Raw genomic sequence first — 16,391 nt, 5'->3', positions numbered from 1 at the left:
GGCTTGCCCCAACAATTCCCTGTCAAACACTCTGTTCTGTCCATAACAAAGCTTCAAGAGCAAGAACTCCAGCCCCTTCATGTTCGCTGGACTTTTTTACTGCTGATTGGGGGAAATTCTTCTGTATATAAAGTATATAGTTCTACCCCACCATGGTGTCTCCGTGGTGTCTCTCTTGAGCTAGTCTTGTGGGCTGTTTCCGGGCTCTCTCCATGAAATAGCTGACACAGGCCTTGAGAACATTTGTTTGGAAAATGGTAATATAATAAGGACACGATCTACGTCTTTATCTGCCGTTCAAGAGCACACAGTACAATCTCATTTTTCTTTCACCTTACTTATGTGAGGATGGCACACTTGGCAAACTTGCTTTTTTGCTGTGTGGGCTTTGGAGTTAGACAATGATAATTCAAATCCCATTCCACCACTTACTAGAATGTGGGTTTGGGCAAGTTGGAAACTTCCCGAATCCTCTGTTGTCTTCTCTGTACAAAAGGGAATAATCACCCCTGTGTCATAGGATTGTTTCTGAGGTTTCAATGAGTCACATAGCAAGTCTGGCATCTTTGGGAGTTGGCCCCTGAACTGCTAACCCCTGAGCCTAGCAATCAATGACTAACTGCATCAAGATACCATAGATGCTGGAGAAACGATGAGCCATCGGTAGCACTTGAGGCAGATCCTTGGGAACTGCTCTTGATTTTTCGCAGCCAAGCACTTCACTTGCTAACCCCAGAAAGCTTTTGTGAGAGGACTGTGTGACATGGCGCGAATACTCACTGCTGCAGAGAGGTTTGGGCATTTCAATCTGAGATGCTTCAGTGCCCCTGGGAATCCCATAGTCAGAAGCATGGGACTCAGAGAAAGCCAGCACGCTGATGGCCCACCTTCCCAAACCGTGTCTTTGCTCTGCTGTAAACAGCCATCCAGTTCATGGCTTGGTTGGTCTCCCCAAGTAACCCAGCATCATCACCCGTCACCAAGTCCCACCAACAGCCCAAGCAGCTAGAGGACACAGGCAGAGTGTAGGCTATACCCTCCCTCTTTCCCACAGAGGAGAAGATCCTTGGCAAATGTTAAGGAGCCACCAATGTTCCATGTCTATCTGGCTGTTCTAAATCAACTTAAATCTTGGCTTTTTGCTTCCAAGCATGATGCAAACAAAGAAAAAAAAAGAAAAGATTTGCCATTCTACTGCAATGACTAACCTCATAAGATGCATTATTGGATGCAGAGTATCTGGCCACAAAAAAAAAAAAAAAAAAAAAAAGACTCCTCTGGTTTTGGGGTTTGGGTTTGTTTGTTTTTTTAATTGTTCCACAAACCAGAAGCTGAAATTCTGACAGGGAGAGTAACTGGCCAGCACAGAGCAGGAAATAAAAATAAGTTCAGAAAGAGCTCAACTATTTGCTCGCTAGTTACTTGGCTCTTCACTTTAGACTGGGAACGAGAGAGCCACGGAGCTTCCAGGGACCTAGAAGTCCTCCCATCCAATCTATATCAGTTAGACATGTGACCTTGGGCAAGGAATCTGGGAGCCTCCGTTTTCTCACCTGTACAACGGGGGAAATAATTCCTACCTCATTTGTTACCAAAATCAAGTGAGCTCTGACTGCCAAGGGCTGTTAAAGGCTCCTTCCATGTGATAACGTTTGATCTCATGATTCCATTTTACAGATGGGAAAACTGAGCCAGAGAGAGGTTAACAGAATCTGCCTGGGGATGCAAAACCAGTCAGAGGCAGAGCGGATGCAAAGTTTATCTGCAAAGTTTTATCAGTAAAGGCATGATGATCTCACCGAATAAATACCTGCTTGTACTGTTTGAAACACTTCATTCTTTCAAAGAATCTAAAACATTACCTGCAAACTTGTTTTCACCTTTCATTTGTTTACTGATCTTAAAAAAAAAAAAAAGTAAAACGATAAGGAAAGGTTAAACTCCAGGCCAACCCCTCTCCAAACGAGGACATGTTTCAAGCTTTCTTGTTTTTGCCATACTCCCACATGGTATAAGAATGTCCACACACTGATCAGTGACCCAATAAAAGCTTGGTCATTCTCCCCGTGGCAGCCTGCCCCCCGGCAGCATTAAAGGAAGGTGACATGATCCTGAAAGCATCATAAATTTCATCTTGGAAGTGGAATACGGTGAAGGTGTAGGAAAGAAAGCCCTGTGAAGTCCCAAGGAAAACCAAACACATAGGGATTAAGGGCTAGTGGTTGTTAAGGAATCTGACCCCGGGCTCAGATGGCCCTGATTTCCCTCCTCTCTGCCTTTTCCTGGGAAGATACGGTTTTGTCCCAGTTCTTAATCTCTTAAATCTCAACCGCACAATGAGGGAAATAATAGTACCAGCCCAAAAGTTATTGTTTCCGTTACTCTTGTCTGAGAACTCCAACCCGGGGCTGCCTCTCTTGCATATCCCCAGTTTCTGAAGATGAAAGCAAGAATGGCTGATTCTGAATATAAAACTCCATTTCTTTCATAAGTGAACTTCACCGTGATCCCCTGGCTTCTCCCCACCAGGAACTTGCTCTCTTTATCTCTGTAAAATATTTATTTCTTTTCTTCTGATTAACTTTCTTATCACCATTACACTAAAGGAAAAGGTGACAGGCAGGTCATCAAATGCCAGTCTCTTGAAATTTCCATTTCTTCAAGAAGCTTTTCAAATTAAAAGAGAGCAAGAATTGGGCAATTTTTAAGAATCTAATTATAAAACCATTATTATTTTAGACCGAGGATTACAGACAGTGCTGATTACTCTGCAGGAGGCTCCAGCCTCCATGGGGCTCAGGCCTGCCCCCTTTTCAGTTCATGGGAAATGAAGATTCCCCCATAAACTGCTGGGCTTTCTTCAGCATGGAAGTGACTACAGATTCCACTAATCAATCTACTGACTTTTCCAATGTATTGATGGAGTCAACCACATTTCAGTTAGGTCATTAAGGCCTGGGAACCACTTTATCCCTCTACAGTAGAGTCTTCACACCTTTTCGATGGTTCACCTTTATCAGTTTAAAAAAACTTTGGGGTTCTTGGGTGGCTCAGTAGGTGAAGCGTCTGACTCTCGATTTCAGCTCATGTCATGATCTCAGGGTTGTAAGATCGAGCCCTGTGTCAGGCTCCACACTGAGTGTAGAGCCTGCTTAAGATTCTCTCTCTCCCTCTGCCTCTGCCCCTCACCCCCGCACGTGCACTCTCCGTCTCTAAAAACAAACAAAACAAACAAACAAAAAAACCTTTAATACTCCACCCCACCAAATATATGGGTAGTTATATGCTTGTAAATTATATATCACCAATATATTCCATAGTGTATATTCTAATTATATAGTATGAATGTATTATAAACATTATATATACACACAAAATTTTCTAAGGTGATACCTTAGTCCACCTGGGCTGCTATAATAGATTATCACAGACTGGGTAAATAACAGAAATTTATAAACAACAGAAGGCTGGGAGTCCAAGATCAAGGGACCGGCAGATGCAGCGTCTGGGGAGGTCCTCATAGATGGCCATGTTCTCACTGTAACCTTGTAGGAGCAAAGCAGCAAGGGATCTGTGTGGGGTCTCTTTTTTTTTTTTTTTTTTAAGATTTTATTTATTTTTTAGAGAGCGAGAGAGAAACAGCATGAGAGGGGCAAGGGTCAGAGGGAGAAGCAGGCTCCCCGCTGAGCCGGGAGCCCGATGTGGGACTTGATCCCAGGACCCTGGGATCATGACCTGAGCCGAAAGCAGACGCTTAACCATCTGAGCCACCCAGGCGCCCTGGGGTCTCTTTTATAAGGACACTCCCACCACTCGTGAGGGCTTGCCCTTGGGACCTAATCACCTCCTAAAGGCCACACCTCTAATACCATCACCTTGGGAGTTATGCTTTTAACGTATGAATTTTAGAGGGGTACCAATAATCAGCCTAGAACAGGAGATATAAAGACATCTGAAAGGCCTATTATCTCCTTCCTGTGCCCTGATAGACCTCACAAGCACCAGTTGGAGGCAACGGTTCAAACTTCGTGTGACAAAGAACAGCCTGGAGAACTTTAGAACGAAGGTTCTTCGGACCTCAGCCCCAGAAGCTTTAATTGGATTGCTCTTGGGATGGGCCTCAAACCCGTCCTCTCCCCAAGCTCTGGGGCTAACTCTGATTCCAGTGCTCAGATTTCAGAGCCACTGGTCCAGACCCTTCTGTTTTCCTACCCTTCTCACTTCATCACTGTGGTCCTGCTGTTATCTATCTCCTGGAGACCCTCTTGATTCCCTAGGTAAATTAAAAACAAGTCAGCAATAATAATAGCGGTCATTTATCATTTCCTACTGGCCAACATTGCTTCACCTCTTTCCGTGACCCCCTCTAATCCGATCAGGAAGGCATTTGCAGTCCCTGTACAATGAAGGACAACAGTTAAAGCTCCGAACACTCACATCTTGCCTAGGTCACCCCGTTAGAAAGTGATAGGCCAGGGATTTGAACCTAGAGCTCTCTCATTCCAAAGCTTCGACTTTTGACCACTGAGCATGTTGCCTCCAAAATAAGTCACTACATGAGCTGAATTTCAAGTATGAACCAGGCACATGGCTGGGCACTTCACATGCAAATCTCGAATACTATGACATATCTGCTTTTGTACAGGGATGGATCTCAGTCTGAAAATTCTGGTGTACAAGACCTGTCTCTATTTTCTGTAAGCCATCGGAATTATTGACTCCAAACTCGTGTTTTTCAGGCCCTCTGGATTTCTCCTTTCCATCCGCACCCCATTATGCCATAGTTCTGGATCAGACACAACCGCCAGGCCTGGGGGTGAGGGTGGCACCTGGTTCTCTGTCACCCATCCACACAAGTGGCCACTGAGGGGCCTGTCCTCCCCATCTTACAGGAGCTGGTAGCCCTGGAGCTCACTGCTGCTCGTACCTCATGCCAGGCACGGGGGCATCTTTCGCTCATCTGCCAACACCACACAGCCCTATCGTCTTCGGGTTCTTACCATCTTCCAGCAGGGTTTCTGGGAAGCCAAGTTTTGGGAAAACGAAAGATTTGTAGAATTGCCCTTCTTTTTTTTTTTTTTTTAAGATTTTATTTATTTATTTGAGAGAGAGAATGAGAGACAGAGAGCACGAGAGGGAAGCAGGTCAGAGGGAGAAGCAGACCCCCCGCTGAGCAGGGAGCCCGATGCGGGACTCAATCCCGAGACTCCAGGATCATGACCTGAGCCGAAGGCAGTCGCTTAACCAACTGAGCCACCCACGCGCCCTAGAATTGCCCTTCTTAAGAGGGAGGAAGAGCAAGGGAGAGAGATGTCAGGAGAAAAATAATAGTAAGTGGGTATTTCAGAATCTTATCTCTGGCTCATGTTATCCCATTTTACAGGGGAGGAGATGCGGCTTGTTAAGGTTAAGTTAGATTTCGCTCAGCTAGTAGATGGTAGACCCAGCATCCTCAGGCCCTAGAAACCTCATTCTCTGTGAAGTCCTCCTCTTTTCCCTGCCAGGAGTCTCCCTGGCTAGCTTCAAGGAAACACAACAGAGCTGGTGCATTAAAACCACCACAGAAAGGTGATGGGCCAGGCAGGCAGAGCTTGGGCAGATGGGAGCAGACAGCACCCCTGAAAGGAAACCAACATCTCTCCTCCTATCCCGGCCCAGGAGAGCCTCACAAAACAAACTGGCTTGAGATGATAGTAGAGAAATTCTTGGTGAAGCCAGGACTTTTGAGAGCTAGAACTTTGAAGACCTCTTCCCATGTAGAAAGTGGTAAGAGAGTGTACTCTGCAGAAATTTGGGAGGGAGCGGTCTTGGCATTCCAGAGCTGCTTGGATTCACTGGTATCTTGCTGAGTTAATTGGCAGAGCAGAACCCCCAAGTTATCTAACTGCCTGCTCCACATTTCCAGTTGACTGTCCGAGAGGCATCTCAAAGGCCACAGGGCCAAAGCTGATTGCATCATCTTCCTCCACCAAAACTGCTCCACTCACAGCCTTCCCCACCTCAGCTGTTATCAACCCCATTGTCCACTTGCTCGAGCCAAAGTCCTTGAAGTCATCCTCAACGCATCTCTTTGCCTTGCCTCTCACTTTCCAGTAGTCGGGAAATCCTGTTGCACCCACCTTCCAAATATATCCAACACATCCACCACTTCCCAATTCCACTATTACCACGCTGAAGCAAGCCCCCATCACTTCTCACTGATCACTGCCATGACCTCCTCACATTCTCCCCCACTTGCACTCTTGCTCATTTATAATCTGTTCCTAGCCTCGAAAACCAAAATGATTTTTTTTTAAATAATATAAAATCACGTCACTCTTCTGCTCAGAATGGTTCCCTATGTCTCAGATCATAAAAGTCAAAGTCTTTATAAGGGTGTCTCTTTGTTGTTCCTGGAACATACCAGGCACACTCTTACCTCAGGGCCTTTGCACTGGCTACTCTGTCCCAATATGTCCACAGAAGCTACTTACCGAAACCCTCATTTAAAGTTCAACTTCCCAAAAAGGCTCACTCTGACCATTCCATTTAAAATCTGAACCTCGGGGCACCTGGGTTGCTCAGTTGGTGAAGCATCTGCCTTTGGCTCAGGTCATGATCCCGGAATTCCGAGATCAAGCCCCGTGTTGGGCTCCCTGCTCAGCCAGGAATCTGCTTCTCGCTCTGCCCCTCACCCCGCTCGTGCTCTCTCTCTCAAATAAATAAAATCTTTAAAATTTTTTTAAAAAAATCACTACATCCCCCACCCCCGTAATTCTGCTATACTTTCTTTTTCCATAACTTTCACTGTATTCTACAATCTCTATAAATCTCTGATTTATTATGTCTATTGTCTATCATCTGAGTCCTCCCACCCCCGATGGTACATAAGCTTCACAAAGACAGGAACGTTCATCTGTTTTGTTCGCTTGAATGTCCCAAGTGCCTAAAATAGGGCCTGGCATATAGTAGGTATGCAAAAAAAAAAAAAAAAGTTGAACAAAGAAAGTTTAAATAAAACTAGAGACCCAAAGAATATCATGAGAGTTGCACACAGGAACATCTCCCCTGCCTGGTTTTGCTGAGTGGCCTGACTTCTCAGTCCTCTACACAGTGGGAGCATTAATTAGCACAGAGGAGGAGAGTTTATTCTAGGGTCATCTCCCAAAGGGGCCCCCAGCAAAGGCATCCAGTCCTGCATCTTTGCTCCTTCCTACACTGACGTTAGAGGTTTTCTGTCTCTTTCAGCTATAGAAACATCGTCCCACCACTCTTTAACTTCAGGCACCAGCAATTTTGCTAAACCCAACAGAAAATGGACCCTCTGGTAGCTCTCTGCGTCCCAGAGCCCTTTTCTTTTTCTTTGTGCTTAGCCTGCAATTTGAAATACCTCTGCCATGAGCCAACATCCCCAACGCAGTGATGACAGAGGGAGAGCGAGGCAACCCCTGACCTTTGACAGAATTTCCCAACACATTAACTTTAAATTAATTAATTTGGCCCAAGAAGGTAAGAATATATGACAAGATATTTTATTTTCAAAATCTATCAGGACTTAAAAAGAGCTTTTGTACATCAACCTTTGTTGTATTCGAAATAGTTAGACCTGGGGTTGGGGTCTAGTCAGAGAAGCGAACACTGGATACCATGGCTAAAGGTTAATTATTAATGAGCAGGCGTCCCCAACAAAGTACCAATAGGCAATCTGGTCTCTTTAACTTCAGAAATTAGCAAGAAGACCTCGGACCCCGGGTGAGACAGGAGAAATGGAAAGTCCCCCGTGTGTCTCTATTTTCTTGGTTTTGTGCGTCTTTATCCAATCAAGTGCCCATGGACAAAGCCTGGGACTAGGTAAGAGCTTGCCTTTTATGCGGAGATGGGCATGGATTTTCTTTTTTAAATGTCTGTCTTTGCGATGAATCCAAGTGGTTCTTGATGGTGTGGGACAGAGCTTGGTTCTTAGTGGAGTCACAGGTCACAGGACAAGCTGCCATTTGTGCAAGATTGAAATTTTAGGAGATCTTTCTGGGGGTAGAAGTCTAAACGCACTCGCAGCTTACACTGAAGTCTCTCCCATGTCTGATTCAGAATTAGTCAAGCAAAGACTTGGATGGAGAATGATCTGAAAGAGTTTTGGATCTTCCTGAGCGCTAACTTGGCATCTAATTTGTGGCTGGGGAGCATAGTTTGCAACGAAATGCTCCGTCTCGCTGAGGTTGTCTGATTGTCGGCTCTCTGGGAGGAGAGAGGGATTTGTAGGGTCCTGTTTCCAGTCTGGTCTAAAGGAGAGACAGCGTTGCAGATTTTCTGGACTTCATTTTTTTCTGCCAAAGGTTTACTGTGAGACTGAGGAATCCAACAGCAGTCACACCTGTTTGATCTGTAAATTCATAAACTAGATTGATGGCCAAAGACAGATCCAAATGTTTGATCAGGTAGGTGGATTCCCGGTTCCTGGCTAAACAGAGCATTGGATCAATAAGTGACAGGTATGAAGTACACTGAACAATGTGACCAAATAGACAGGTATTTGGGACTTTTTTGTGTGTGCTGGTCAAGAGCTAGTAACTCTAAGGTAGAAGCTTTAGATTTTTCTTTCCTCAAAGACTATGCTTAGAAGGAGCTCCAAAAGCCTTGAGAGTGAGGAATTTAGTAACCAATATCCCTGCAAATTCCAGAACCTTGTTTCCCCTTTAAAAAATTTTTTTTATTTTAGTATTATTTTATATCGTAAGCCGGTTAATAACTGATTGTAGTATTAATTATTTACCATATACTGAGCATTATCTGTGCCGAACATGTGCTCATTATTTTGCATACATCATCCTGTGTATGAAGTCAGGTCCAAAAATGACAATAAGAATTTAGAGCCAAACAGGCAAAATTGCTGATGATTTTTATTCCCTGGGTAGACGAGGATTTTGCTGAAGGACCTGTCCTGACCTTTGGTCCAGAATGTTGTTTTTGTTTGCTTATTTTTTTTTTTAAAGATTTTATTTATTTGAGAGCGAGAATGAGACAGCATGAGAGGGAGGAGGGTCAGAGGGAGAAGCAGACTCCCCGCCGAGCAGGGAGCCCGATGCGGGACTCGATCCCGGGACTCCAGGATCATGACCTGAGCCGAAGGCAGTCGCTTAACCAACTGAGCCACCCAGGCGCCCCTGTTTGCTTATTTTCTATCAAAGTATGATATATATCAAGAAAAGTGCCTGTATCTTAACTGCCCAGTGAATTTTCTTCGTAGTCGGAACCTGCATCCGAGAAGCTTCCTTGGTGTACTCCTTGAGCCTTAACATAGATTATTTTGCCTTGAGGGGAACTTTTCGTTAATGAAAGCATAAAGCCTGTGCTCCTTTGCCTCTGGCTTCTTTCACTCGACATTACACTGGTGAGCTTCATCCGGGGCACGTGTATGTGGTGGTGACTCATTCATTCTGGTGGCAGAAGCACTCCGTCCTGTGAATATACCTCCCTCCGTTTATCCATGGTGCTGTCGATTGGCCCAGAGTGTTTGTTAGTGGAGACGCGGTGGCTGGAGGCTGCAGGGCAGGACGGCCTCCCCCAGGCTGCTGGGCATTGTCCAGACTTCCTTCAACGGGTCTTGTGTTGGTCAGCTACGGCTGTCCCAGGGCCTGGTTTGTCCAAAAGCCGAGGGAAGCAGCCGCGGCTAGCAGGAGGGTCCTTCGGGGGAAAGGATCAGAGTCGGGAGGTCTCTTGTTCCCTTGAGAGCAGAATCCCTTGGCAGAATTCTTCCTGCAAGGAGTGAGCCAGATCTGTGCGTATGATGCTGGGGCGCCTTCCAAGACTGGCTGCAAGCAAGCGCCCGCCGTGGAGGCCTTGTCAGACGGGTATCTAGACTGGCGGTCCTCAACCAGGGGCAAAACTGTCCCCCAGGGGACATTTGGCAATGTCCAGAGACATGTGTAATTGTCACAGTTGGGGAGAGAGTGCTATTGGCATGTGGTGGGCAGAGGCCAGGGATGCTGCTAAACATTCTACAATGCACGTGGCAGTCCCTACAACAAGTCAACCAGGGCAAAGTGTCCATAGTGGGTCGAGTGTTGGGAGACTCTGGTCCATACCAAGCTCCCACTGTCACTAGCCATGGGCCAGGAAGAACTCCCCCAAGGACCTTTCTTCCTTAACCCCACCCCTCCCAGCCTCTTTTTGTGTTTTTGAATGACTTGACTCATGGACCCACGAAGGTACTATGCGCCCAGTATGTGCCGGATGTTAGCCTGTCCTCGCCATAGCGGAGAGTCAGCCAGCATTTGGGTCCCATGGCTGTTCAGAGCAGAGCAGGGAGAAGCAAGGAGAGTTCGATCTGTCTGGCTGAGGCTCCGGGCCTCTCTTTCCACTGTGCTCGCTCCCAGTGAGTGGACAGCCAGAGGCCCCTCGAAAACAATTCCGCTCAGGTCCCATCCAGAAAGACAGATCGGGGTGGTTGTTCCAATCTGTCAGCATCAAGGGGAACAGGATATGTGGAGCCTCCTGAAGACCCCAGGACACCCTCATCCCCAGACCTCACTGCTTGAGGCCCAGACCCACCCCACTGGTGTTGCCATGACAGCCAACACTGCTCTCAACCGGAAGCTGCCGCGCCCAGCCCCCAGCAACCCCACCCCCCAGGTGTCCACCACTGCCTCCGCCCCTCCCCCCCTCCCATCCCAGCTGCCGCTGACACGCACCCACCCAGTCCCTCACTCATTCAGCCACTGTGCGCCAGGATGCGCCATGTGTCTAAGGCAGGCCATGAACTCAGCGGCTCTCAAGCTTCTTGGTCTCAGGAAGCCATTACATTCCGAAACATTCTTCAGGACCCCAAAGAGCTTTCTTTGTATGGAATACAGCTATCCATATTTACCATACTAGAGACCAAAACCGAGAGAGTTTTATAAATGTTAACGCCTTTAAAAATAACAGCAAACTCATCGCATGTCAATACGTATACTATTATGAGAAATGCCTGGTATTTTCCAAACATCAACAATAAAAAGGGAGTCCGAAGAGTGGCATCGTTTTACAAAGAAGTGTTGCCGATTTCTTTAAGGTCTGGCTTCATGGGAGAGGGCTGGATTCTTCTGTTTCTGTATTCAGTGGATTGTGATGTGTTGCTTTGTTTGGAGTACATGAAGAAAATCGACCTCATATATAGGCCACATATAGGCCATCCCGAGGGCCTCGGCGCACACACAGAACCACTGCATTTGGGCAATAGACAGTGTACAACTGCCCAGCCAGCCCCCAGCCCCAACTCCCACCCCGAGCTGTCAAATCAGGGGTGGACCAGGGGTGGGGAGGTGGGAGCCATGTACCCCCGAAGTCAGTAATAAGGAGGCCATCTTCCAGAGGGAATGTAAATACAATAAAAGAACCTCCTAAAAGTTGGTCTTTTTTTCATTATCACAATTCTCAATAATGTCAGTGACAAAAATAAACCTCCTACACCCTCAAAATGGTTTTTTGACCAAAGTGGCAAACAACTGCCATGGTTACTGTTGAGTTTCATTAATATATATGTAACCTTCAAATGATTACATTTCTATTACTTATCCTTTAATAAATATGAAGTTCTCCGTCGATGTTAATTTTGAGAACGCCCCATTATGTGGTTGGTCCCTGACACTCACCCATTAGGTGACGTGCTCACTGCAGGTGTCATGGTTTCGAATCCTCCCAGCTGGCTTTGACCATTTCATGTCTCCAACCCCTGTGGTACTTACTGCATTCTCCTACATTTAAACAGCAAATTCAAAATCAAAGATGATACCATAGTGATTGTGAAGACAAGGAAGCAAAACCTGAGAACTTCCATGCTGTTATCTTATGTGACCACTTAGAATTACGTTTACGGTGTAAAACAGTAAGACAGATATTACAATGAACTGGGATGTGTAATATAGTTGGCCCTTGAACAACGCGTGGATTAGGGGCAGCGATTCCTCATATAGTCTAAAATCCACATACAATTTTGGCTCTCCCAAAACTTAACAACTAACAGCCTACTGTTGACCAGAAGCCTTACTGATAACATAAACAGTCGATTAACACATACATGTATATGTATTATATGTATTCTTACAAGAAAGTAAGCTAGAGAAAAGAAAAAGTTATTAAGAAAATCATAAGGAGGGGTGCCTGGGTGGCTCAGTTGTTAAGCGTCTGCCTCTGGCTCAGATCGTGATCCCAGTGTCCTGGGTTCAAGCCCCGCATCGGGCTCCCTGCTCCGCGGGAGGCCTGCTTCTCCCTCTCCCGCTCCCCCTGCTTGTGTTCCCTCTCTCGCTGTGTTTCTCTCTGTCAAATAATAAAATCTTAAAAAAAAAAAAAAAAAAAATAAGGAAGAGAAAATAAATTTACAGTACTGTGCTGTATTTATGGGGGAAAAAATCATCCACGTGTATTTGCACTCACACAATTCAAATCTGTGTTGTTCCAAGACTCAACTATATTTTGTTTGGTAAGTAAAAATTTTAGTTCTTACAGGAAATACTCTTAATGCATTTGAGTGTCTTCAAAGTTGCAATGTGTTCTTCCTCTTAAATTGTTCATTGCTCTAAAACTAAAGAACCAATTAAGAAAACAGCAATTCCTTGTTTTTGCAATATTACTGAAAATAACGTTGTCTTACAGAGCAGAGGCATATTAAAATGAAGCATATCACTGAGTCTAATAAAGGAGATAAGATGTGTATATAAAATTTTCTCGACTAGGACACGGAATGTGATGAGTACCACTAGAGAGGAGTACAGTGGGTTGAATGTTTGTGTTTCCTGCAAATTCATGTTGAAATGCTAACCCCAATATGACGGTATATGAGGTGCAGCCTTTGGGAAATGATTTGGTCATAAGGGTGGAGCCCTCTGAATGGGATTAGTGCCCTTATCAAAAGGACTCCAGAGAGCTTGCTCTTTTTCCAACCTGTGAGGAAACCAGGAAGCAGACTCTTAGCCAGAATCTGACCACTCTGGCACCCGGGTCTCAGACTTCCAGCCTCCAGAACCACGAGAAATAAATTTCCGTTGTTACGAGTCCCCCAGTCTGTGGCACTTTGTTACAGCAACCCAAATGGACTAGAACAAGGAGCAGGGGAGAGGCCAAAGGGGTGACTTCCAAGCACAGGGAGAGCTCTGGGGAGGCCAGCAGCATTTGAGCATGGTCTCACAGGGTGGAACTGGAGCAAAAGAGGAGGTTTTCCTTATGCATAAGCAAAGGTACGGAGCCCAGAAAGTGCACATGGTTTTCAAGCCCAAACACCTCCCCAAAACAGGCCTTCTGGGAGGAAGAAAAGCAAAGCAAATCGCAGGTAGGTAGATTGACAGCTGGCCTGGGTCCCAAGTGCCAAATACTGGAAACAACTGGAATGCCTAACAATAAATCACCCAGCTAGCGCAAAGTCCAACTTTAAACAAGTATTGTTTCAAATGCCGACTAAAGTACTAAAAGTTCCAGGCACTTCTGGGGGTAATCAAGACGGAATTCACAAATGGAGGGCTTAATGTTGGCCCTCGGGTGCTCACAGTGTAACACCAGCGATATTAACCTGGCTCGAGGGGGGTGCCCTCGAAGAGTCTTGCTGCCTCCTTGGATGGCACCCAAGGCCGAGCATCTGTGCACTTTGACTGGGGGAGAGAGGTCATAAGATTGGCAGATTATCAAAGGGACCTGTGACCTCCAAAAAGTTAAATAACAACTGGTCTTGTAGCTTTTAAAAGGGAGTATACGGAAATTCTGCACACAAGAAAGTGGGGGAAAAAACAGAACTAAATAACCTACCTATTGAATCACAACTATGAAAAAACAATATACATGTATACGGCTAAGGATTAGAAGTATATTTAAAGATATATATATATATAAAGAATTTTTAAGGCCGTAGAGTGTGGGTTTTTTTTTTTTTAAGTATTTATAAGTAAGAGAAAGAATTAAAATTAAAAAAAAAAAATCCTGATTAGCTGCAATTAGATTGGTCTTGGATTTGTTGTCCCAAGGGCACCACTGGGAAAGGGCCTTACCTAGCACTGTCACTTCAGACCTTCACTATCATAGGCTCAGGCCCAGAATTATCCCCTCAGTGGGACCTACGAATTCCTGATAGGCCTCAGGAAGGGGAAGGTCATTTGTGAGTAAAGTTGCAGGTGACATCCAGAGATGGAGCTCGCTCATGGGGAATGCACAGGGAACCGGAGTCCAGCATGCTGGTGACATGCTATCTTCTCTGTGCTAAAGGGCAGATCTCATCCACTGCCAGACTTCCTGGCCCAACCCCTCGAGCCCTCCTGAGGGTAACACACCCAGAGAGGACAAGCCTGGGGTAAGAGGACAGGCCCGTCTTCCACCCTGCTTGCCTTTCCCAGGGGACCCAGGACTCGCACCCGTCTTCTTTCATTCTGGGTCAAGTGAATAGTACATTTTTTCAAAAAGAAACGGAGTGGCTAATTGTGGAAGAAACTGATTGGGGCTGGGAACTGACCGTAGCGCGTGAATCACCAAGTGAGTAATCCAGCCAAAAGCCAACTAGCCAGTTCGGAGATGCCCGCTGCCACCTTCTCCTTGCCCTGTTTCCCGCACCAGCTGCCACAGTGCCACAAGGCATGCTGGGTCTTCGTAGGCCAGTCATCAGGGAGGGGAAAGGAGAGTGGGGGCTGGTCCACAGGCAGGGCTGAGCAGTCCCAGTTACATTCTGCACGGAATGGGTCCACGCTGACCTCAGCCTGGTGACCCTGACATCCACGGGATCCGTGGAAGGCAGAGGGACAGCCCTTCTCACAGCCAGGAGGGTGATTATATGCAGGCTCCCAGGAGGGTGTCCATTTGACAGAGGGGCCCTCTCTGAGGGGCTGAGGTCCACCCACTAGGAAAAGGGACTGGCCAGGGCCAAGCAGGACATCTGGATCCCTGCCAAGCAGGCTGGGGGTCATGGCTGGACCTCAGCCTGTGTGGAAACCAGGACAATGGGAGGGAGCGCAGCCAGCCCTGCAGGGAGGGGAGCTCCCCCTCAGGCACCAGCCTAGGGCAAGGAGACAGACTCCAAAGGGCTCCCCTGCGCTGAAAGACTGGGGTGCCGCCCATGCTTGTCAAGAGAAGGTGCACTTTATAGACACAGCCACAAGGTGGCGCAGTGAGGACCCAACTGCTTCAGGATTTCAGGAGGGGGTTTCAGGCTTGGGAGGATCCCAGTTTCTGGATGACTCTGGAAAACTCAGGGCTGTTGGCTAACCTCCCTTTCCTCTCTGTTTGTGACTCTATTTCCGGGAACACTCAAAGTTTTGATTTTTCCACGGTGGTGCTTGGTGGGGAGGGGCGAGATGAAGAGAAAATCAAAAGCCTCAAAGGGGAGGCCTCCTTGTCTGTCCAAGAGCATTTTCACCTCCACATACGCAAGTTCACCCGGGTTCTGGTGAAGTACGGGAAACACAGCTGTTCCGGGAAGTGTTGTGTGGCCTTTCAGAATAGTTCTGATGAAGATGTGGAGGTGGCAGGACTGAACAGTATTTACAGTATTTATGTTAAGCGGGAAAAAACTTGTGCGGGTCCTGGTGATTACAACCCTGTGAAAATACGTGTGAGGAAAACAAATACTAGAAGAAAATGTACAAGAATGTTTATACTTCAGCTGAATGTATATCTAAATTTTTGTCTCTTCCAAAATTTTTATAATGTTATAGTGTGTATTTGCGTGTGTGTGCGTGTAGATTTACTTTGATGATTTGAATAATTTTAAACATAAATTTATATCAAAATGATAAAATGGCCTTGACCAGATCGGTGGTTCTCAGACTTCAGTGTACATCAGACTCTTATTAAAATAAGGTCATCTTAAATCATATTCATAAAATAAATAATCCTACTATATTTATTAAATAAATAAATCATATTAAAGTAAGATTTCTGGTCCCTGGCTGCAGAGTTTTCTAATTCAGTGGGGCCTGGGGCAGGCCTGGGAATTTGCATTTCTGACATGGTTCCAAGTGCTGTTACTGATCTGGGACAACACATGGAGAACTACTAGGAAAACAAAATAGCTAGTCAATGGCAAAACAAGACTTGAACCCAGGTGTCCTGACTTCCAGGCTTCGGGCTCTTCCGACAGAAATAACGCAGGCCTCCAGGGCAAATCTGGCTTCATTTTGAAGTTTCCTGGTAGGGAAGGGGGTGTAATCAACATTGACTGATCCTGCATTTTTACCTCCCTCAAGGGTAACCGTAGCCCAAATAATACAAAAACCCCATGATATTCATGGCAATTTATTCCTCCAAAATAAAATATGGGCATGGCAAAAAGAAAGTGATTCTTGAAATGAAGAGAAATCCCCAAGCTGAGAGTTACTTGTAATTGGTGGGAAATTACTAGCTGCAATAGCTAATGAACCATACACAGTGAACCCCTCCTCAGCAGGCCTGAAAACAGGATC

General features: G+C 46.0%; 1 protein-coding gene across 1 annotated transcript in view; it reads left to right on the top strand.

The window, feature by feature from the left end:
- LIPC (lipase C, hepatic type) overlaps nt 1-16,391 on the top strand; it is a 158,341-nt gene that overhangs the window by 12,859 nt on the left and 129,091 nt on the right. Inside the window, exon 2 of the mRNA XM_045899978.3 lies at nt 7,704-7,830. Coding sequence (XP_045755934.1) covers nt 7,746-7,830 — 85 coding nt within the window. The 5' untranslated portion in view covers nt 7,704-7,745. The remainder of the gene's footprint in view (nt 1-7,703; nt 7,831-16,391) is intronic.

Source organism: Mirounga angustirostris, unplaced genomic scaffold, assembly GCF_029215605.1.
Source record: "Mirounga angustirostris isolate CCGP_5_RB_7025 unplaced genomic scaffold, mMirAng1.0.hap1 SCAF_9, whole genome shotgun sequence".
Lineage (NCBI taxonomy): Eukaryota > Metazoa > Chordata > Mammalia > Carnivora > Phocidae > Mirounga > Mirounga angustirostris.
This window is presented reverse-complemented; position numbering and strand designations above follow the sequence as displayed.